Below are 15,372 nucleotides of genomic sequence, written 5' to 3'. Positions count from 1 at the left end.
TCTCGAACATAACATCGGTTTTTTGCTAAGCCTTAACATGCCAAAAAAGTTACCTGGTTAAAAGGAAACACTTGTTGCATACCGTACTGCAAAAGTAATACGTTTAGTTCTAAAGGAATTAGTTTTCATCTTTTTCCGAAAGATAATTTTATACGAAATGAATTAACTCTGCCTCCATGAGAAGCCCTAAAATTGCCCGGCAATATAAAAATATTCCGTATAATTTTAATTATTTATACCATAAGAGGATGATAATAATAATAATATTATCTTCTTATACTTAGTTTTAGTAACATTATATATTTAACCTTAAAATATATTATCGAAAATTAACATGTTCCTTATACACGTGAGCCGACGCGTTTCTTATCTGACGCAAAATTCTCATGAGGGCAAAAACGCGTCTCCAATTGGCTTAAATATGACTTTTTGGCTAGCCATTCTAACCGTTTAACCGACCGACCGGAAATAGTTCCTTCCCAGAGGAATTTGGAGAGAGGAGTAAAAACCGAGTATCTTTTATTGAAGCGTCCATTGAGCAAAATCGAAAGTATTAATAAGGCAAAGGGGTAAGTTAAAATTATTAACCATGGATAAAATGATAAAATTAATATAAATGGTTTAGAACATTGATTGAAAATTAAAAAAAATTGCTAGCTTTCGAGTTCAAAATGTGTACGGGAATTTGAAATCCGGGATTTTACTCAGGATTTCAAGATTTCTTGTTGTATTTCGGATTTCTTAACTTTTGTCCCGGATTTCGGGATTTTTAATCTGATTTCATGATTTCTCGTCGGATTTAGGGATTTCTGGCCAGATTTCGAGATTTCGCGTCGGATCTCTAGATTTCTTGCAGGATTTCGAAATTTCGCATCGGATCTCTGGATTCCTTGCAGGATTTCGAAATTTCGCATCGGATCTCTGGATTCCTTGCAGGATTTCGTGATTTAAGGCGGGTTTTAACCAAAACGACACAACGGTGAACGTCGACGCAAAAAGATGGCATTAGGCCTAACGGCAATTTTTGCGTCGATGCTCACCGTCGTGTCGTTTTTTACCTAGTGAAAACCGACCTTAAGCGTCAGATTTCTGCTTTTTTTGGCGGATTTCGAGATATCAAAAAAATCACCGGATTTTGAAGAAATCCAGCTGGATTTCGCATTTCTTGGAAAGTGTACTGTGTAAGGGATTTCTTTGAATTTTCGACCCCTTCGGTTCAAGACCCCTTTTCAAGCTACTGTCTTGATTGAGTTACAAATTTGGAATGAACCGAAATTTAAAATTTCTTATTTACATTGCTCTTATCTATACGTATTTTTTAATTTGGTAACATTTTTTAGTTCCCCCAATTGTTCTAATCGGATTTCACGATTTCTCGTCCAATTTCTGAATTTCTCGATTTATCGTCGGATTTCTGGATTTCTTGCCGGGTTTAGAGATTCAGCGTTAGTTTTCTGGATATCTTGCCGGATTTCGAGATTCAGCGTCAGATTTCTGGATTTCTTGCCGGATTTCGAGATTCAGCGTCAGATTTCTGGATTTCTTGCCGGATTTCGAGATTAAGCGACAGGTTTCTGGATTTATTGCCGGATTTCGAGGTTTAGCGTCAGATTTCTGGATTTCTTGCCGGATTTCGAGATTTTTAAAAAAATTACCGGATTTCTTGCCGGATTTCGAGATTTTCAAAAAAATTACCGGATTTTGAAGAAATCCAGGCTGGATTTCGGATTTCTTGGTTCAAGACCCCCTTTCAAGCTACTGTCTGGAATAAGTTAGCAATTTTGAATTAACTGAAATTTAAAATTACATATTTGGTAAAATGTTTAAATTTCCCAAATATTTTATACAAATCTTACCCTTATTCAATTTCCGTTCCTTTTTAATGGCTACAGCTTAGTTAAATTGCCTTTTAAGATAATGAGATGATCTCCCGATAATGTGTCCGTTGACTAGGTCTATTTTATGACCTTTAGTGTTCCATAAATGACTCGCGATTCCTTTTCTGTTATTTCCTGATTTTATACATTTTACTTGTTCATCTATTATAAACCTAAATTTCAGTTTGGTCTCACCTATATAAGACACAATTTATTTTGTAAATACTACGCGTTTCATTGTTTTCATAAATTTTCGGTTTATTTTTGATGTTGCTGCTGCGTCACGGGTGACGTATTAATGACGTTTTATTACGGAAAGCCCTGTAACAGGGTTGGACATAAGGATATTTTTTAGTAGTCAGCCTGACTAGTGAGCCTCCTATCTTAATTTATTTTAGTCACTGGCTAGTGGGGGTAAAAATGGGGGTATAAAAACCAGAAGGACAGCCAACATTTTGCTTTACCCGTCAGAATTAAAAAAGGAGTTTATTATCACTTAATTGAGTTACCTTAATTTGGTCGATCGCAATTTTTTTAAATTAAATGGGGTTGATGAATGATGAATTTGTGATACGCCATATTCGCCTTTATTTATGCATATTTAGTTCAATTTTTCTCTGGTCAAATTTACTAGTGAGCCCTAAGATTTCGATTAATTTTAGTAGTCAGAGCACTTGTTTTAGTAGTCAGAGCATTTATTTTAGTAGTCAAATGCCAGGACTAGTGCCTTATGTCCAACCCTGGCTCTGGACATAAGAGTAAATTTGACGAGTCACCCTGCTTTTTAGCAAAAACTGAACTGAACTTCTACGTATTTCGTGACGAATGAGCTACATAAAAATAAATTTAGCAAGCGTAGCTTATTTTATAGAAAGGCCTATTGGAATGCGCTGAGTTGTAATTTAATTAATTTTCAGAGTGCCGTTGGTTTTTGATATATCGACAGTTTAATTCGTCTTTAATTAAAATAAAATCTCAGAGTTTTCGGAGGTCACGTGTGGTAAGAGGGTAAACGCTTCGCTACAAAATCTTCAATTTTTAATATTTAGGCTTAGTTTCTCTTTTCGGTGTTATAGTCGCGAGCCAGATTTCTCGCACGGTACTGACGAGTCCCAAATAGGACGAAACCGGTCTACCGTTGGAAGTTCTGGCTATTTTATTTAATTTAATTTAGTTTTTCACTCGAAGATCTATTTGGTCCGAGTTTCGCGTCTTTTGGTTTGCTCGAAGACCTATCGGTACGAGCTATTTGTAAGTTTTTAATTTTCTTCAAATTTGTTTAGGGTTTAGCTTTTTTATCCCTTTTCATAATGGACTAATATACTTATTCGCAAATTTTTTCATCCTTCAATTAGAATGCTCTCAGAATTCGAATCTAGGGTACGGAGTTCTATATTATCTTTGACTAGGCCTAACCAGGAATCCATACCTATACTCGGAATGCTTATCCTGCCGTATCGCGTGTGGTAAGAACACTCTGACGGCTTTGGCCCCGCCTACGATATAAAAAATCCCCTCTGCATGCGCGCGCTCCCCTTTCACGTTGTTGTTTGTTAAACCTAGGAGCAACAAAGGGGTGTTGTGTTTGTTGCTCCTAGGTTAATCTAATAGTTACGTCAAAGAAACCGTCAGCCACACCGGGACGAAAATCTGCCGCGATAAGCATTCCAAGTAGAGGTATGGATTCATGGCCTAATGGATATTTTTGCTCACCGTTTGGCGTTTTTACCCTAGGGAAAATCAGCCTTAGCGCCGGAGCTATAAGCTGTAGTTCGAAGTTCTTCCTTGCGTAACTCAGTTCTTGAAAATACAATGAATTCTTTAATAATATTTATTTTACGCAATGCCAGGTGTTAGGAAATTTTATAGATTTCTGAAATACTTTTCCGTTGTTTTCAGGCATGTTTTCGCTACTGTTCCGTCGACGGCTGGATTTTGGCGAGGATAGAGGTCAGCGCAGGGACATCACGCCCTTGGAACTGGAAATGTACAAGAGGGCGCTGCGCAGAGAACTCCAAGACAAGAGGAAACACGCCGCCACCTGCGCCACCCTCGTCTGCATCTTAGTCTGCGGCTCGCTACTGGTGGGGTTGGGTACAGCCCTCACGTGCAGCGGAATCTTCGTTCCCCACCTAAAAGGTGAACTGACTCGAGTCAAATAGGCGCTTCAATTAGCGACCGAAAACTATCGCTACGCCCCCTTTGGTTCACCATTGAAGAATCGAATAGATTCATTGCCATCTCTAATAACAAGGGCCTGTTGCCTTATCATGACGCAGGCAGGCTTGGAAATAAGTGGTGGTCACTGGGTCAAAGACCAGTTTATTAATTGCTCGGACCAGTTTTTTTATTCAAAAGCTAGGGGTTCACTGGTCTAGTGTCCAGTTTATTAATTTAAAATTATCTACCGTATTATTCACAACTGGTCTACGTGACCACTTAAATAATTCAAGAGTTGGGAGTCACTGGCCAAATAGACCAGTTTAGAAATAAACCTTATTTCCAAGCCTGGACGCAGGTGGCAATGATAGAGCCGACAAATAGATTGAATTTCCAAGACAGTTTGTTCAACCACGGCCAACTTTGACACTCGCGCAATAGCGGCCAGCCCATTCACCGAAATTCCATAAACCACTAAACTACTCTAAAAATAATTTTCCGCTGGGGGCGCTCAACGCCGAGAGATATTTTTGTTAGCAGGTTAACATAGACACTTCAACGAATGGGTTGGCCGCTATTGCGTGAGTGTCAAAGTTGGCCGTGGTTTAACTTAGGGTGGGATCGACTTATTAAACTTCTTAAAGGAACATAAAAATAACGTAAATTACATCCAAATTTTTTAATAATGCAACAGACTGTTAGGCCATATTCTTAAAGCTTAAACCAAGAAACACAGGGACGTCTCGCTCATAGCATACCCAACGCTTTATTTTTCGGCGGGGCTTTGTTGCGGCTGCGGTAGGGAGAGGGGGGGGTTAGGTGATACAGATAGTCAATAGGCGCCATCCATGAGAGATCAAAATAACTTGAAAAAAATTAGTCAGCTAACGTCGTAAGAGTTACATATTTTTAAATTATTTTATATTTTTTTAATATTTTAGGGACACAAATATTAAAAAACATAAAAGAAATTTCGTTTTTTGGAGCCACGCTGTTGCAGGCCACGTGCTGACAGATTGTAGGGCTGTGCACGTGACTCAAATAGCCTTTAAAAATTGACTCACTTTCGCTACTAGCGACATCGCGCGAGATTAATAGGAAATAGGCAGCCGCAACGAAGCTTCGTGCGCGAAATATCTACCGTGCGACGTCCCTGTGTTTCTTGGACTAAGCTTAAAGACTTCCCGTTGCCTAGGCAACTGAGTCCATAATCGCCGAACTAAAATGCCAGAAATAATTAAATTGTAGCGCGTGCACGGGCCTTTATAATAACGTAGGCAACGGTTTCTCAATGTGAAATCTATTTCCTCAACCGAAACGAATGATATTTCGTACGTAGTTATAGTGAAAGAGGTGATTACTTAGGATTTGCGGGCTATACACCGATTAAGACAGTCAGCGGCGGAAATAACGTACTCGCAAAGGCAGCGGACCACCGAAGAACATGGGGTCTGGGTCCGATGGCCCGAAGACCAACCGATCGAATGGGGGTCCAACGGACCGAAGTCCATCCAATCGAAGGAAAGCACTAACCGACCGAAAATTTAAAAATTCCTTTTTTATGAGTTAATTGCAGAAGGTTTCAACGGACCGAAATATATATTTTTAAAAAGCTGAAAAAAAAATCACTTTCGTGGACTAAGTACACTTTAAAAAAAAACTACTTTTAAAAAGTATATATTAAGGAGCTCATAATTATCGTTATCTGCAGAATGGATTCGACCGAAATCCAATTCGTTGGAAAACGATTTAACATTGAGTTCCAATCGATCGAAAATACCCCAATTGTGTGGTTTACAGCCCAATTTTGCACCTTTATATATTTTTTTAGTAGATCGAATTAAGGTTTTTTTTATAGATATATATAAGTCACGGACGTATCCAACGGTGCCTACGCGCCTTCGGCGCGCGTATATACCCTAACCTTTGCGCGCTCCGCGCGCTTACCTAACCTAACCTAACCTAACCTAACCTAACCTGACCTAATCCGAACTAATCTAATCTAAAACGTTTTTCGCATACCCTGCTATATCTCGGGGCAGAAGTAAAAAACAAAACAGTAAACTTGAACAGTAAAAAAGTTATTTTAATTTTTATTTAACGATATACAACTTTTCGGTCAGTTGAAACCTTTTCCCTTTTGTTGCTATAAAAAACGTATGTTAAATTTCGGTCGGTTGGTCCTTTTTTTCGGGCCGTGTGTTTTCGATCCGTTGGACCCCTTCGATCGGTTGGTCTTCGGCCCATCGGACCTACCCCGAACAGGGGCCCCCAAAAAGGGTTTCGCAGGGGTGGTGCTAAGACCAGAAGTTACGCTTCACACATTGTTCGTCCATGCTCCAACGTTTTCCTTTCCCCACTCGTGACCTCAACCTAGTCCTAACCATGGGCCAAATAATGATAAATCCAGGACATGACTCTGGTACCTTCACGCGTACTAAATCAGTCGTTCACCACAAGATACAGGTGGCCATTTTAGTAGGGGGGAAAGGGAGCAAATAAAATAAATGGGGAGCAAAATCAAGCAGAAATTTCCGGTTTCCCGAACGCCATCTTGTGTTGATTAACGGAATTCGGAAATAAGTGGCGGTTGTAATTCGAAAATCCTGCCATATTCGACCCCTCATTTTTAGATTAATTTTAACGATTCTAGGAAGGTTAGTGTTTAATATTATATAATGGAAAAGTTACAAATTTTAAAAATTTCTAAATTTGGTTTTTACAATAAATAACTCAAATGAACAAAATTATTACTTATTGGTCGAATTCGGGTCATCTTGGATAAATGCTAGTAATTTTATTCGCATTTGCCCAAATTGATTCGCAATAACCTAAATTTCGCTTTATTTACCCCAATTTTCCTTTATTGGCCCAAACTTATCCGCCTTAACCCCATTTATTCGGATTTACCTACATTTATTCACATTAACCAATTTATTCGCAACAACCCAAAAATTTCCAATATTTACCCAAATTTCCCTATATTTACCCATTTGAACTTATACGCATTTAACCAATTTATTCGCGTTTTCTCGATTCTATTCGCATTTAGCCAAGTTGCATTGTATTTTCGTAATTTATTTGCATTTCCTCACATTTCCCTGCTTTTACCCAATGTTTTTGCATTTACCCAATTTAGTTTCAATCAGCCCAATTTTTAATTTCACCAAAATGTCCCAATACTTATACCTCGCATATTTACCTCAATTTATCATTATGTATCACATAATAATAATTCGTTTTTACTCAAAGTTAGTAGAATTTACCCAAAATGACACGAATTCGACTAATAATTCTTAATTTTGTTCATTTGAGTAATTTATTGTAAAAACCAAATTTTTTAATTATTTAAAATTAGTGATTTTTCCTATGTTGAATCCCGTAAAGAAAATTACAAATTGAGTTGTCAAAAACAATTTCGGTTGCCATGGCAAAACGAAATCCCATTGAAAATTTTCAATGTGAAATCAACACACCCAAAACCCTGACCATCTCGGATTTTGGTGAAATTTTTCATATAGATAGTGTCTAGGGATTTCAAGCGAAATGCAAAGTTTTATTGAATTATCTCAAACGGTTTTCAAAATATGGCGGTTAAAAATTTTCAAAAAATGGCCAAAATCTAATCCCCATTGCAGCTATTCTAATTAAGCTACAGAGTTGCGAATGATGTCGTTGTACTCAGCTTTGTATGCACTTTCCAACCATATACACCATATGTACATTTAAAAAAAAATATTTTTCAAATTTCAAATTATTATTTGAATTTGATTTTTTTTTAAAAGTGTGTCATCAAAATTAAAAAACAATACAGTGAATAGTTTGTATCTACGTTAAATGATTGACCAAATTTCAAAGTGGGAGGTTCATGATAGCCTTTAATATGTATCATATATTCATATATAATAAATACATAAGTAGACAAAACGCTATGTTACCTATGGCTATAGTCTTTGTCGGGGTCGGTCTGGCAGCCCTTTATAACCGCCCTATACTGTGTATCAAATAAACTTCACTCTGAATTTATATTGCCGAATGTAACGTTTCTTACATCTCTTATGATACATTTCACGTCTGAAACGTGTCTCGAGGGCCCGAGAGAGAGAAATTTTGGGGGTTGGCTCTTCGAATTTCTTCCCCCAAAAAACCTGTACCATATTTGTTCAAGGTCAGTTTCAGATCCAAGGGTAGAGTTTCGTTCAATAAACGCCCCTTTAGTTGCCGTCTTGACCACTCGGTGGCGCCTCCGCCGAAATATTTTCAAAATTTTTCTCTTTGGAGTTTGCTCGCTATACAAGCTCTGACGTCACGAAACCCAGACTAAGATACCCGACCGAGACCCGGAATTTGTATACTTAGAGAGAATGATCCACTTATGATATAATGTATACAGGATGTCCACTAAAAATGACCCAGAGTATATAATTGAAAAGCTATTTTTCCGGGGAATTTGATATTTTCAGATCGCATATTACGCGCAGGGGGTCATGCAAATTGGTTAATAGGAAGCTAAGAAAACTAACACCAAAACCAGAAGGTCATGAATACAAATGTTCAATGACTAATTACCAACATTAAAATGTATTTCAATTAAGCTCAGATTAGGTCGGTTGAAATAAATTTGGATCTAAAAAGTGATGGCGAACACTTTTCGAACCAACCTTCCAAACTTAACGGTTTTCGAGATACATTTTGAATGACCTTGAAGACATGGTTCAAGGTAAACCGAATTTTAATAGCATAAGCTATTCTTTATTTAGCACCACAGTTACAATGCTACAAGAACATTTAAGGCAAAGTGGACAAACAATCGGCTAGGGAGGCACCCGGAGTGAACGTGTTCAAAACTGATGCAGCGTTACCTCTTTGGACAGCAATCGCGATTCTCTGCATAAGTGGGGTAGCGCCATCTATATTTTATAAAGTTGTGGGGTGGCGGAGTGGTTAGCACTTTCGCCTCGCAGCAAGAGGAGCCGGGTTCGATCCCAGCTTGTGGCACTGGGTGAAAACTCGGAACAACTCCTTCCGCGTTGAGTTTGCAAGTTCTCTCCCCGCTGGTTTAAGGGGTTTTCCCCCAAGCTCTTCGGTTTCCCCTTCCATAAAAGCTTGTTGAGGTTAACGGTAATAGTTAGTGTAGGGAGCTGTTGGCTCGATCTTGCAGGGCTTGCCACCACCCTCCTACGCAGTGTAACCCTGCCACCTGAATTAAAGGCTTCAAAAGTCGCTTGATGACTTAGGCCTAAGGTAGTGCCTTGGGTATTAGCCTAGCTGATTATTATTGATTATTATAATATTTTTACTAGAGTGAATTTATCCTCAAAATGTTGATAACGTAGCACAAGTACTTTCTAAATGATAAACACTTAATTATTGTGATCTCTTGGACATTTTTATTTATGGCCTGCTTGTTTTGGTGTTTATTTTCTTGGGTTCCTATTGGGAAATTTACATCGGTTCAGAGTCACTTGGGCATAAAATGCGATGCCGCACAACTTTCTAATTGAAACTCAACGGTTCTCAAGTCAGTTTGGTAGACGAGTTTTGGGAGCTGAAATTTTCAAACTTAAGACCCTTAACCACGATAAGGTTGTCTAACAAATTCCAGTACTCTAACAAGAGTACTTTTAAAGTTATCAGTTGAACATCGTCTTTAACACGTTATCAACTTAACGGCCTTCTTGATTTTGGCCTAACATTGCTCAACTTCCTATTTCGCAAATCAGAGCGAGTCAAAGCTAGTTAGCCATAAAATGAGACGGGGAACACTTTTCTAATTGGAACCAACTTCGTAGCTTTTACGGTTCTCAAGTTAATTTTCGAATGACCTTGAAGACATGGTTCAAGGTCATTGACATTTTCATAATTGGTTGACCCCCTGAGCGCTCTATAACAACATAAAATTTCAAAATCGTAGCTAAAACACATTTTGAGATATTCACCCTGGTCCATTTTTTTGTTAACACCCTGTATTGTCGAGTTGACTGCGCTACGTGTGTTACATAAATGCGTTAAATAAAAAATTAAATAAATACATATTTCACAGTGTTACACATGTTAGATAATAACGTTAAATTTAATATTAAATATTAAATAAATTTTGCATATTATAATATACATTGTCGATTTCACATTTAGAAGAACAGCCAATTAGAATACATCAAAATCTTTGTTCGGCATTAGAACATTGTTCTGAGAGTTCATGAACTTTGAGCAGTTAGTTTCAAAGAAGTCGACACTCTTACTTAAACTATTACATTTGTCTTGTATTCTTTTAATAGGGTTTACACCTTTATTTAAAGTATAAAAACAAGAAACATTTCTAGTTTTTCTCTGAGGAATTTTTAGTTTAACTTTTTCGAGTAGATTCGCACAGTCAATTTTGTTGGTAAGAATTTTATTTAAAAATAAAGCGTCGCGTTTAAAAAAACGATTATAAATTGTTTGTTATTTTAAGTTATTTAAGGTCTCCACATAGTTAAATGACATAGGTTTTTGAAAATAATGACAATATAAGTGAATAAATTTTCTCTGAATTCCCTCGATTATTGCGAGGAGATAATTACTACAACCTTCCCAGATTTGATGGCAATATTCTATTTTACTGCGAACCAAGCTAACATCGAGAATAACGAACACGGTTTTGGATTTTAGATTTCTTGCTATTTTACAAATTGCGTAAATGATCCGATAGCAGTCCCCTTTCAGTTTATTGATATAATTCGCGTAGAACATTTTCGAATCGAAAAGTATACCTACATGTAGGTCACTAGTGCTATTAGTACGAGTAAGGACAGTGTCGTTAATCTTGTAGTCAAACAATATACTATTAAATTTTTTAGTATACCAGATAACTTTAGTCTTTTCAGGATTTAACGGTAAACCATTCTCAGTGCTCCAGTTATCAAGTTGGGATATATCGTTTTCTAAAAATTTACAATCAATGGGTTGAACAATATCTCTATATAGCTTATTATCATCAGCGTAAGTTTTTAAGTTAGAGTCGTTTTTGATAGAGAAACGCGGGTCATTAACAAATATACTAAATAACAAGGGGCCTAAGGCAGAGCCCCGAGGGACACCTATGTTAGAAATGTAGCTCACATTCATGACTTCGTTATTTATTTTTAATATATTTTTTCTGTTCTTAAGGTAACTATTTAACCACTTCAAAACATTACCACCCATATATGTACACATGCGTAGTAAACATATTATATGTAAATATTATATATGTATACATGCGTATATGTAAACATATGTAAATATTATATATGTACACATGCGTATATGTAAACATATATGTACACATGCGTATATGTAAACATATTATATGTACACATGCGTATATGTAAACATATTATATGTAAATATTATATATGTACACATGCGCATATGTAAACATATTATATGTAAATATTATATATGTACGCATGAGTATATGGATACATAATATTTATATATGTAAATATTATATATGTACACATGCGCATATGTAAACATATTATATGTAAATATTATATATGTACACATGAGTATATGGATACATAATATTTATATATGTAAATATTATATATGTACACATGCGTATATGGATACATAATATTTATATATGTGCATATATGTATTTATTATATATGAATATATGTATACATATTAATGGCTATCATTTTTTAAAAACCCTTTTTTTTAAATAATGTTTAACTATGAACCCATGAACCTCCCACTTTGAAATTTGGTCAATAATTTAACGTAGATACAAACTATTCACTGTATTTTTTAATTTTGATGACGCACTTTTTAAAAAAAAATCAAATTCAAACAATAATTTGAAATTTGAAAAATATTTTTTTTAAATGTACATATGGTGTATATCGTTGGAAAGGGCATACATAGCTGAGTAAAATGACACCATTCGCAACTATGTAGCTTAATTAGAACAGCTGCTATAGGGGATTAGAAAATATACCAGTCATGTGATTTTGGCCATTTTTTTAAAATTTTTAACAGTCATATTTTGAAAACCGTGAGATAATTCAATACAACTTTGCATTTTTCTTGAAATCCCTAGACTATCTATATGCAAAATTTCACCAAAATCCGAGATGGTCATGTTTTTGGGCGTGTTGATTTCACATGGAATGCCCCTTAGGGGATTTTCTTATACTAGATCCCCGAGTTTGAATCACCTCGGGTCGTAACCTTGTAACTAGGTATAAATAAATAAATATAATTATTATTAATCATAAATTAAATAATAATTATTAAACCCAGTAATACTAATAATAATAAACCGAATCTGATTCTATGCCTTTGAACTGAAAGAATATAATTTTGTTTGCAGGTAACCCGACACCGTGGCTAGTAACCGGGCCTACCTGCATCGTAATCGGAATACTAGTGCTGTTGTTATCGGTGGAAATCATTATAAAGAAAAAGAAAGTGGCCATCGACGACCTTTCGTCGGGAAGAAAGAAAACGTCCTCCTCGGACACGCAGGTCAAACAGGTCAAAGCCCTTCCCATCTGGAGGGGGATGGACAAAGCCAAGAGCACGGGAAACCAGGGCACGTTGCCGCCATTACCCGAAGACTCGTCCGAAGAGGCGTCCGATAGGCCTTTGATGGTCGTCGCCGAATGCCAAGGCCCGAGCACTTCGTCTTACGCGTCCACGTCGGGCTCTTCGTCCCTAAATTCCAGTCCCTTGACGCCCTTAGAAGCCGGCCGTTCTCAGTCCATGATGTTGTTGGACCCGGCTAAACTGGAAAGGAAATTTAGCAGGAGTATGCATAGCGAAATGGACGGCCATACGAGTACCAGCGATCTGCTGAGTACGGCCAGTTCGAGCAGCACGAGTTGCGAAACGAAAGAGTCAACCCTTTGACAGCGGCTGGACGGGGTCTTTCTCGATTCAAACATATCAGAAATTTGCTAACCTTAAAACGTTGAAACTATCAAACCGGCCTTTGTGATAACGAAACAAAAACCGATCAAAATCGTACCACGGATTAACAAACTGAGACGTAAATATTTTAATTGCTACCAGTAAATCTCGCATAAATTATACATTTTGTAAGTATGAAATTGGTATAAAATAGACTAGGCCGATAGCGTAGAGTTATATAGAAATATTTTGTCTAAATATAACCAAAAGAACCGAGCCACGAACAATATTTTACGTAAATTGGAAAAATGACAATTTCTTGTGCAAGTAGCGTGAGTGGATTTATGTTAAATCTACTTTAATAAAAAAAACGCGTTTTCAAAGGCACCCCGTTTCGCACAGATATACCGATTTTATCGTGAAAATAAAAGACTTTTATACAACAACGACTCGATATTTTAACGATTTAGAAGGTTGAAATTTAGTTAAATTTAAAAAAAAATATTTTCGTATTGAAACCAAACGGCTTAGGTTCCTACACAGACACGAAAGCGGGAAAAGTTAAAATTTGGTAAGGCGACACTCAATAGGCGAAAGCTATTCGCTAGTTTTGGAGTGATTTTTTAGGAAATAGCGAGCAACTGTTATTGCATGGAAGAAGCTGGTAGTTTGGGGTCGCTCTAGTCTACAACTATCGGTTCAAATAGTTTCACTTGTCCTACTAAAGGTTACTAAAGAAGAAGCTTATTCTGAATTTAAAAATACCAACAACCAAAAGTCTTTATTCGTTTTAGATTTACCCTGTCTATAGACGCGACTAAATACGAAGTTTACAACTTTCGAGCCATGTTAAAAACATTTTTTTATTAAAATTTCTTTTGCATTTCACAATTTGAAAAATGGGGCCCTCCAGAATCTTGGGACCCTAGGGCAGTGCCCTTTTTGCCCAATGGGAAATACGTCACTGCTCCAAAGGTTTGAGTTGCCTTAGAGAGATCGGGAAGCCCGTACTAGTTCGGAGGAATACAATTTTCTATTCCAGGATGCGTAGTCTTCACAGGAACATTTTATAGAATGTTCCCGGTCTTCATCTTCCTAGGTGGAAACGGGACTGAAAATCAAGGAACTTTATTAAAGTACGCCTGGCGCCACCTATGAACGACTGCGGGAACTTTTTATATTGAAAATAAAATTCCTTCCTAGGTTACCATCTGACATGATCTGAGTCTTGTGACGATTCTTTTATTTATAAAATAGAATGTTCTTTGGAAAAGCACAATTCATGTCTTAATAATTTAATTGTTTTAATAAAATTAATTTAACTAAAGTAGTATAATATTATATATATTATTAATTTATTATACTACTTAAGCTAAATGAATTAAATATAATAAATATGAAATAATAATCGGTTAATAATCAAAGAATCATGAAGCAAAAAGTAAGAATCACTTGGCTATTGGCCTTGAAACAAGATAAGTTTGGTCAATTTTTTCCTAATTGATTCTTTGTTCATTTTCTCATTTAGGGCTCTGGCAACTTTTCTTAACCCAATATTTGTAAAAATGTTAATGATGTTTTTAACAAGGTAGTTTAAATGGTATCTCCAGACGAATTCTTGATTAAACATGTGCTCGGTTAAATCTTTGAAATGTCTTAGGCATCAGGCATCGTCTTACAAGCGTTTCAATTCTGAGTGGAATATTTTGGTAATTATAAACAAATTAAATTAAAAACTAACTTTCTATAGTTTTTTTAATAATTTTTGGCATAAAATCGTCATATAATGGGTAGGAAATTTGCGATTTCCTGTTGTAAAAACAACGGGAGAAACAAAATCGTTTCTTGACATAAGTATTAACTACATAAGCATAACAAAACAATAGAAAGTTAGTTTTTAATTTAATTCGTTTAAAATTACCAAAAGATTTCCAAGTAAAAACACAGTTTTGTTAAAAAAATAGGCTTGAAGCCATTGGAAAACCAGAATGGCTACCAAAAGAAACGGATCATTTTGGAAAAAACACTACCATTAAACTACTTACTAACACAGCAACACCTACACTTTTACGAAAATCACTTAAATCAGCTTCTAGAATTGTACTATTATAGAAAATAAATCATAAAGGGTTTATTTAGTTAATTAAGCTTAATGTTAAATTTATGTGATTTTGAAGGAATTGTTTCACAGTTTAAATCTACCTATAAGAGATCTTTTATGGCAAAGCCAGAGGCTTCCAGCTGTTCCAATGTCGTAGCCCTAGACAATACAAAAGTTCCTAACTTATGCGAAGCTACTAATAATTTTCTACACAAGTATACGACCTAATATGATGAAGCACTTACCAATGAAATTGAAGACGATGATAATGCTGATTTTTAATTTTATTTTGATGGATCAAACCTGTTCAGAGACAATATTATTCATTATGTTGTTGGCTTTGTTGTAAGGAAA

General features: G+C 36.2%; 1 protein-coding gene across 2 annotated transcripts in view; it reads left to right on the top strand.

Annotated features, from left to right (window-relative positions):
* The window catches only part of LOC149969090 (uncharacterized), a 48,810-nt gene extending 35,630 nt beyond the window's left edge, over positions 1-13,180 (top strand). For both annotated transcript variants that reach the window (XM_090174281.1, XM_090174280.1), the window contains exons 2-3: positions 3,777-4,016; positions 12,379-13,180. In XM_090174281.1, coding sequence (XP_090030407.1) covers positions 3,779-4,016; positions 12,379-12,917 — 777 coding nt within the window. In that variant the 5' untranslated portion in view covers positions 3,777-3,778 and the 3' untranslated portion in view covers positions 12,918-13,180. The remainder of the gene's footprint in view (positions 1-3,776; positions 4,017-12,378) is intronic.
* Positions 13,181-15,372: the final 2,192 nt, after the last annotated feature.

Source organism: Leiobunum rupestre, chromosome 1, assembly GCF_980474605.1.
Source record: "Leiobunum rupestre chromosome 1, qqLeiRupe1.1.hap1, whole genome shotgun sequence".
Lineage (NCBI taxonomy): Eukaryota > Metazoa > Arthropoda > Arachnida > Opiliones > Sclerosomatidae > Leiobunum > Leiobunum rupestre.
Note: the sequence above shows the minus strand (reverse complement) of the source record. Positions and strands in the feature narration are given on the sequence as shown.